Raw genomic sequence first — 9,158 nt, forward strand, 5'->3', positions numbered from 1 at the left:
AAATCAAATGGAAAAGTTACTGAGATACTGCACCATCCACCCTGGCACGCACACTGGACCACGATACCAACAGAGTAACTCCACGGTTCTGCAATTAATTCATCTAAGCACAGGACACTTAAGTTAAAGTATTTTTTATGGTATCTTTCTAAATTTCCATTAGGATGACTCGTGACCAGGATCTTCAGCAGAGCAGTGGGAAATGCAATAGTCCTGTTCCAAGTGGGAAGGGAAGCTTTGCCCTTTTAGCACCTACCTCATAAAAACAGTGCACAAATGCTAGGAACGGGATCACAGAATCATTAAGGTTGGGAAAAACCCTCAAGATCATCTGGTTCAACCATCCCCTACCACCAATGTCACCACTGAGCCATGTCCCCAAGCACCACGTCCAACCTCTCCTTGAACACCCCCAGGGACGGAGACTCCACCACCTCCCTGGGCAACCCGTCCCAGTGCCTGACTGCTCTTTCTGAGCAGAAATGTCTCCTCATTTCCAACCTGAACCTCCCCTGGCGCAACTTGAGGCCATTCCCTCTGGTCCTATCACTGGTTACCTGTGAGAAGAGACCGACCCCCTGCTCCCCCCAGTTTCTAGTTGCAGAGAGCAATGAGGCCTCCCCTGAGCCTCCTCTTCCCCACACCAACCACCCCCAGCTCCCTCAGCCTCCCCTCAATCTCTGCGGCTCTCCCCGAGGGGCTCAGCGCTGCCAGCACGACCCCAAATCTGTGCCTCAGAGCCCCCCAACCCCACAGCGCCCTGCCCAAAATGGCGGCCGCGCCCCCTCAGCCTCTCCCCGGGCCCGGCAGGGGGAGCGCTGCCGCCGGCCGGCCGGGGGGGAGCCGCTCTGGGCTGCTCTCAGCGGCGATGGAAGCGGCAATGGAGCTGCCGCTGGGCTGCGAGTTCGCCGAGAGCCTTTTCTCTGGCGGCAGGGAGCGGGGAAAGGGCGGAGGGAGCGGGCAGCCCTACAGCGCCAAGCGCTGCGAGCCCCGGGTGAGGAGGCGGAGGCGGGGGGGAGCCGTGTGGGGCCGGCATGGGCTGGGATAAGGGCGGCTCTGACTGGGATTTTGCCTGCCCGGGGCTTGGGGGACGGGGAACGGGGTCTGAGGGAGGGTCCTGGGGTCTGAGGGAGGCTCCCAGGGGCTGCAGGAGGTCGACCGGGGTCTAAGGGAGGCTCCCGGGGGCTGAGGGAGCCGCCCCGGAGCGCCTCCGAGCGTGGCGGCCATGGGTTTACAACTATGTTTTGTTTTTGTTTTTTAATGCCCCCAGTGGTTCTGCGGCGAGACAGGCGGCGAGGAGGACGCCGAGATCGTAACGGGCAATAAATTCCGGGCTGACCTGGCCTACAGGGAGCGGCACTTTGAGGTACCACACGCACCCAGCTTGGGGACGAGTCGGTGCCTTGGTCAGTCCCGGTTACTGGGACACGAAATTCAGGCCCTGTAGTCCTCAGTGTGTTGAGTGAACATACAGGTTTTTGTAAAAAAATCCTCGTCAAGCCATGCCCCTAAGTCCTGTGGTACCTAAATCCGTCCCGATGGCACCTTGGGAGGCACTACAACCCCGTCAGCTAGGGGGGAGGCGCTGCTGGTTAAAGTGTGCCCAAATAATAACATTTAACCTTGTTCTGGCAAGCTTTCTCAGCCAGCTGTCATGTCCTACAGGCAACGGGAACCGAGGTGAACCAACCAGCCTAAAAAAATGGTGTTTGGCCTCCGACCGAGCCTGTGCATCTGAACAGCCCGGCAGTGAGGAGGTCTGTTGTTTGGGATCGCAGAAATTGTGGTCGGCAAGAGTTAACATGCTGGTTTCTGTGCTCGTGGGGAGAATCACAGAATCATCTGGGTTGGAAGAGGCCTCCAAGATCACCTAGTCCAGCCTCTGACCTAACACTGACGAGTCCTCCACTTGCCTCGTCCCCCAAAGGTTGTCGCCTCACAGGTCACTGCCTGGCTGCCCTGCACCTTCCTCAGGGCTCCCCCTGGCTGTCAGGGTTCTGTTTTCAGTCCTGCTTTCAAACATTATCCCAGCTCTGCTGACACCTTGTCTGTACCTGATGGACATTTTCCAATCTCAGCCTGAATGGCTTCACAGAAGTGTGCTGCGGGAGATGTCTGAGGCTGCAGCCAGGCATCCTGCCCCATGAAGAGCTTTGCTCCCTGCCCCGTGCTGCGATGCCCAACCTCTAGGGACTGGCACCCTGCAGATCTGCAGCACGACACAACATCTCTTGCTTCCCGACCATCTTCCCTCACAGCGATCCACGTCAGCCGTGTCTGGTGGCGTGTTCTTGGATTGCTGCGGCAGGACCAGAGCCAGGGTAGAGAGTGTCTGCGTGTAAAATCACAGATTTGAGGGCAGTGACCTCAGAAAGGGGGCTGGAAATAAGTAAACGGGACTAAATATTCACACATTATGAATAGTTTTTGATGCCAGCCTAAGCTAGTGGATAGGAGAGACCAAGGACAGCAGTGATCTAAGCCTTTTTTTAGGACTGCAGAACCTGCTTGCGTTCGTAATGCCAAACCTTTGCCGGGGTTATACCCCTTCATCACGTAGCAAAGCAGACTGGGACATCCTGCAGCCCTCCTCTGGTCCCCCTGGCCTTGTGCCTGCTGCACTCACCCGGTGTAAGGGAGCTCCCACTTCTGCTTGAGAAGGAAAGTGAGCTTACCAGCGAAGAGAAATGCTTTGGCCATTATGCCAGGAGGTATTCTGGGGATGTTGCTCATGGGCTCTTTTTGTTAGAGCTATTCAGGTTTGCAAGGAATAATTAAATATTCATTTAGAGAGATGGGAGAACGAGCTCTGCTCTTTAGTCTTTTGGTCTGAGCTCTCCCACGGAGAGGAAGGAACCAAGATTCCAGTCTTAGCATCACTGAATACTTAATATAATGTATTTAAATGTTAATTGGAGTCCTGGGGAGTGCCCTGAGCATTAAGCTACAGAGTATTGCTCATTCTTGTCTTTTTCCTTGAACCAATTAATATTTAATTATTTCATGCAAATCCGAGCCGCCGTACAGGAGAGATGGAGGCTCCCTTTCTTTGCGGTGTTCCCCAACTTGCTGATTATTCATGTGAGGTGAGCCCTTCTCATTGCTCACAGGGTTGGAGCCCTTCTCGTTGCTCACACCTTCGCAGGTTCACACCTTCTTGCCAGGATGTTCGTGGATTTAAAGCAACGTCTGCCAAATTTGGGCTCAGCGCTGTGATCGCTCAGTTAGCTGGGACGAAGGAGCCTTGTGTCATGTGTGCCCTGTCCATAGGTGACCTCCTGCAATCCCTGCCTGTGCTTAAATGTGGGTTAGGGCTGGGGCTGCTCGATGCTGTCCACGCTCGGGTGGTTCAGAGCTGGGCTCTCTGACCCCGAGGTACCAGGTCCTTTGTGCGCTGCTGGCCGTGGATGATAGCTGGGTCTGGAGACACGAAAATTTGGGCTGCAGCTCCTGGATTCCCTTTGTGACTGTAGTTGTAAACAAAGCACACTGCCGGGATTGCCTCCAAATGACCATTTCTCCCTGTTCTGTCTGCCTTTTCTTTCTACCACTGCTACCAGAAATCTCTGCGGGAATACTCCAGCTGCTTGCTGCTCTTACCTCCCGGTAACATCGCCATGAGGCGGGACGTCCAGGAGGGTCAGGCTCGGTGTTTGTCTCAACTAGGAAGGCACGAGGAGGCTCTGGATATCGCAGAAAAAATGGTAACTCCTCCAATCTTTCTTGTATGCTTTGAACATAAAAACGTTGCTGGTAGTCCTTTTATATGGACTGTTTTCTGGAAAAATAATCTCCATGTGTGTAATCCTTCAGGATGCTGGGAGTGTTTGGGAAGCAGAGGGTAACTGTCACTGCAGATAGCATCACCCTGTAGAAATCAGAACAGCCTGTACCACTGTGAGCTCCCCGTGCAGGGAGCCTGGTAGTCCTGAAAGGGACTGAACATCACGCTCTGCCAGGCAGAGTTAACGTAATGTAATGGGATTTATAAGGAAGGGGATAAATGAGTGCTTAAATCTTTCCACTCTAAAAGTGACGGTTCAAAACTTGCTTTTATTTCCATGTACTCGCTGCCAAACTGCCACCAAGAAGGGTGCCGAGCCCCAAGTGGAGCTTTTTCCTCAGAGGAAAGTGTCGAGAGGCTCTGAAATCTAAGATTTCTGCTGCTGTTTATTGTATAGAAAAGGTATTTATATTATTAAAGGGCAGCTGGATAAAACTGAAGGCAAAGAAGCAAGTGACAGAGTTCAGGGGCAGAAATGTTCAGGGGCCTTCGTGTCTTCCAGGCTGGGACAAGGCGACTGGAGGCAGCACTGCCAGATTGATCTGGCGCGATCCGTGTCACGCTGTGTCATTTAAAGCTCAGGGAACAGCCTTGCATGATTTAAAAATTACCTTGAGAGGTGTTTGTGTGTCATTATCCAGGGAGATGCTTTCTTAGGCTCTGAAGGATGGCTCCGTGCTTCTGTTATTAATCTTTTATCTTCTGTTTTCAGAGGAGCGGTGCTACTAACACGGATCACTTAACGACTGTTCTCAGCCTGCAGCTTGCCGTTTATCAGGGTCTGAAAAACGTCGAAAAAGAGCTGCTGTGCCTGCAGCAGCTGATCTGCCTACATCCCTTCAACCCTTGGTACTGGAAGTTACTTGCTGAAGCTTACACGAGCCTTTTAGGGAGTCTGTCTCCATTACACGTTCCAGAAACAAACACAAATCGCTCTGAGGAGGTTGGTGTCAGTGACAGCCACTCCAAAATACCAACTGGAAGAGAGATTCATCTCCCAGGCAGCCAGAGGGAAGGCCTTTGGTCCGGCCTTGCCACAAAGAGCGAGGACACAGGGACTTGCAGCAGCAGCCAAGCTGAAAATGAAACCCTCTGCGCTTCACACGCACCTGAGAGAAAGGACAAAGGGAAGGAGGGAGCCTCCGAGGCCTGGGAGCAGAGCATGTCGAAGGAGGTTGGGATAAAGGCATGTGCCTCATTTATTAGAGCGAGGTAATTAAATGCATTCTTAGAATAATGCTAACTTCTCCCAGTCCAGGACAATTTTAAGCATATTGTTATCCAGCCCTGAGATTTTGAGCTTCCATTTTCAATGTCAAGGTTTGTTTCGGCACTGACGACACAAAGAGGCACCCTGCTTGAGATGTAAAAGGTAAAGTCCACCAACCATGAACAACTAAAATCCAAGTGGAAAAAGTCTGCCATGCAACATGGAGAAGCAAAACTTTTTTTTAATGATGTCATTATGTGATTTTTTTCAAATAATTGTATACAAAAGGGGTTGTTCTCCTACAGACACTCCTGTTAGAGCGTGGCTGTTTGCTGTTAAAGATGCAGCAGCTGAAGGCCCCCAGAGGGAAGCCTTGCCCGTCTTCCCTCTGTGAGTGCCACCTGTCTTATTTGCTTGAAGCCGCCTGCTTGAGCAAAAGCATATTATTTCAATAATACACCGATTTGCATAATGGATGAGGCTGAAAAATGAACTCCGTGACAGCTGACTGACAAGGCTGCATTAAAATGCTCTTCCCTTTTCTTTTCCCTCTTACTAAAACTCTTGTACACAACAAAAATCCCCACAACACAATCTTTCAAAGCGATAATTAGGAAATGATTTTTGTTCAAATAGCCTTGATTTTTTTTCCTCTTGCCTTTCAGTAACACGTTAGGCACTGAAATGTGCTTAATGCCTTTTTATGAACTTCTGAAGGTTTTTACAGAGAACACCTTATAACTGCCCTGTGCGGGCGATTTTTAAGAAATATTAACACAGGGGGAGTAGTTTTTAACTGTACTCTGACTGAAAGGGGATTTAATTGCTGCTTGGGAGCAGGTAGTAGATTTAGTATCGATGCCCAATATTAAGCTACATTGGTATTAAAATAATTTGTGCTTCTTGTTTCAGTGTGTGTGGCTCAGCACTGAGACAACTGTAAATTCAGGGATCTCCTTGCTTCACGTCACAGATTCACAAGGTGTTGTGGTGGTTTATATTTGCATAAACACTTGTCCAGGGGGAACTTCTTCCCATCCCAGGGTTTATGTGTCAGGCTATCTGAAATTTTCAGCTGGATTTTAAGTGAGACATGGATGTTGTGTGTGCAGGGTGAATGGCACCTGGAAAAGGGATGTGAGCATGGCTTTATTCAGTAAATAAGGGTCTGCTTCAGAGCATTGTAAATAATTAATTCTTTTAGTTTTGCCAGCAACAAAAACGGATAAATGGTTTTGCTTAGTTTTCAACATTTCATTTTTTTTTAAATATCGTTATGTAAATTTTGAGGCAAAAATGTTCCATCAGAAAAGCTCCTTCCCGTTTTTACCTCGAATTCCCTGTGAAAACTTCTCTGAATTTACCCGTGGTTTGTTGGCTGAGACTTGGAGGTTTTGATGTTTGTATTGCTCACGTGAAAACTACCAGCTAAGATCGAATGTTTCCTCTTGCTACAAATGCACACCTTTATTATAACACCTGCTACATTTAGCAGTGGTAGATGCAATACATTTTTATTTTATTTATGTATAAAGTGAATGAAGCATGGTTTCAGCATGATCCTGCTAAGCCTCAGTGGTTGAACAGGCACAGATATTTCCTCTGCTGACACCTTTCACAGTCCTCCTTGTGGGAGGAGGACTCTGGGAACTGCCAGGATGTTGGATAGTTGCAGGTATTTGATGTTTGGCTGCACAAAACCAAATCTCTGGCTTTTCAGGCTGCAAAAATAATAACTGAAATACTCAGTGCTGTATGCAGCAAGGCCCTGCTGCCTTGTTTGGCCTCAGGGCGTGGGGGGCTTGATGCACAGCACCTTGCTTTGCAGACCCGAGCTTCTCTGACTACGTGGGGAGGAAAATGTCTGTGTAGAGCAAGCAGAGGTACTTGGTACATTGTTTGTTAAAGCAACTGTTTGTCTCAGTACCGTAGCACGCAGGATAAGCAGAGCAGATTGCTACACGTGTTTATTTCTCCTCAGTTTGTGCAGCTGGCTAAATTCAGGAAGGAGAGCTGCTTTAAAGCGCGACACTGCAGCTGGGTTTAGGTTTGCTGACGTACTCTTTCTCCAGCAGTCCCCTCTTTAACTGCCTTCTTCATTCCAGGCTTTTACTGCAGCTTACTCAGTCGCAGCAGGCCTCCTTTGCTCTGGAGAGCAACTTAAGAAGTCAAAAAGAAATTGATGACAAAGTGACGCAGTTTGGTTTAACCCCGACCTCCTTGCTGCTGCTGAGCGAGGTAAGGGAGCGCTGCTCTGGGCGGAGGTTCCTGCGGGCAGCTCGGCACCGAGGCCTGGGTGAGGTGCCTGGGCCGGGTGCTGCCTCCAGCTGCCCGACACTCCCCTCGCCTTGTTAACTGTGCTGGGAAACGAGGGAAATTAGGCAGGGTGGATGCCCTGGGAGCGCGTTATCGGGAACTGTTTGGTGCTGCCGTGTGTCACGCGGGTGGATCCGTGTTCTGACGAGGTTCTCCTTGCGGGAGCTCTCAGGGCTGTTACCTTCCTCATTGGGCTGGCGTTTGCATCATCATCATCGCCGTTCATCATCGTTTCCTGGGATGCAGGTTTCATTTCGGGGCCTTGCGATGCCACCAAGTGAATCACGGGCGTGAAATGCGCGTGGAGATTGCACCGAGGGCCACTGGGTTGGGGAACTCTCTGCTCCTTCAGCAAATTTCCAGAAAAAGCCAGAGACAACCTTTGACATTATTTCTTTGTTCGGTCCGAGTACTGGCTTGTAATTTTAAAGAACTACAGAGGAGGAGATTAACATTGCATGGCTTTGTTCACAGAGCTTAAACATCTGTGGTGTCATTTATGGAGTTCTATTTTAAAGAACAAAAAGAAGCTGGCGGGATTTAAACTTTGCTGCCAGCATTACAGGTTTAAGTTACTAAAAGCCAAATTACTTGCCAAGTTGGCAGAAGATCTTGTGGGATTTCAGCCGTAAGAGGGCAGTAGCATGCAGACTATCGCAGCTTTTAAAAACGCTGGTGAAGAGAAAATCCTGTCCCTGCTGCCTTTGGCCTGACACCCCCTAGCAGGAGGGGGTGAGATTTCCCCTGCTATTCAGAGCAAAAATCCCCACATACAAGCCGAGAGCGAAGGTGGGAGGGGTTGTGCCCTGTGAAGCCTCTCCGTTTTCCATAGTTATTGCAGAATCCAACAGGCAGACAACGTAATGGTGGCTTGGGAATGTCTCCTAGGTGGAGTATGGTTCGTGGGTAAATGCCTTGGCTGTTGTCACATTCCTGGTTTCCTCTGCACATCGTTTCCTTGTTTCCCACCTTCTTTCTTACTCTGTTTGCAGGTTATGGGGGCGGATCTGATACCGGAAAAGCTAAAAGAGGAATTCCAAGGTGAGGTGAAATGCATAGGCTCCTCAGCACTGGCATCGTTGGTAACTGCCTCGGCCTCAGAGTTTGAAACCAAGTGGTTCGGTGAGCTCCGGGATGATTTATGCCACTCGGACAGACAGCTCTGTCAAGATTCACATATCCCACCTCTGGCTACGTAAAAGTTTTGTTGTTTGTATTACCACGTCTTCAAATGCCTGTGGAATGATGCTTGCAAAAACGTTCGTATTTTTTAAGAATTCTTACTGTGTGTCTTTTAAGAATGCATAAATCTCTGCATTTAAACTCTTAATGTCTCATAATTTTCTTTCCTCACTGATATATTGACAATAATAAGAAATCCAGTATAAAATTGCCCTTTCAGTGAACTTCCAGAGTTAGCTTTCCGTCACGAACCTCACAGGGTTCTTGAAGCACCTGAGAGTTTTTGGGGGCTCTGTGATGCTGGTGGAACGTAAGGCTTCCTTTTTGATGCCCAGTTTGAAAATTCCTCGGTTTTAAATCCTACATGGAATCTAGAGCCATGGAATTAGTAATTTTATTAATTTAAGTTTTTAATATTTCTTGATTAGTTGACATTACGCTGATCTGCTGTTCAGAGCTGAGTGGCTACGAATCTTAAATATATTTGTGCTGCAAAATTGTCAAAAAGAATAATTCCATATTTTGGGGGAAAATATCTAAATAGTAACTGTTTAACTTAGAACTGGAAGGAGATTTTTGCCCAGGCTAAATGCTTTTGCAGGCGTAGAGCTAGCCACAGCCTAGTCTTCAGGGTGCTTATACAAGGAGGGTGAAAAACTGTCAAGG

General features: G+C 49.0%; 1 protein-coding gene across 1 annotated transcript; it reads left to right on the forward strand.

Moving 5' to 3' along the window:
- Nucleotides 1-333: 333 nt before the first annotated feature.
- Nucleotides 334-8,640, forward strand: C2H8orf76 (chromosome 2 C8orf76 homolog). The gene is made up of 6 exons (XM_027452665.3): nt 334-994; nt 1,271-1,366; nt 3,561-3,704; nt 4,497-4,996; nt 7,100-7,232; nt 8,303-8,640. The coding sequence occupies exons 1-6, from the start codon at nt 611-613 to the stop codon at nt 8,507-8,509; spliced, it is 1,464 nt and encodes a 487-aa protein (XP_027308466.3). The 5' UTR covers nt 334-610; the 3' UTR covers nt 8,510-8,640.
- The last annotated feature ends 518 nt before the right edge of the window (nt 8,641-9,158 follow it).

The sequence above is a fragment of the Anas platyrhynchos genome, chromosome 2, assembly GCF_047663525.1.
Source record: "Anas platyrhynchos isolate ZD024472 breed Pekin duck chromosome 2, IASCAAS_PekinDuck_T2T, whole genome shotgun sequence".
Lineage (NCBI taxonomy): Eukaryota > Metazoa > Chordata > Aves > Anseriformes > Anatidae > Anas > Anas platyrhynchos.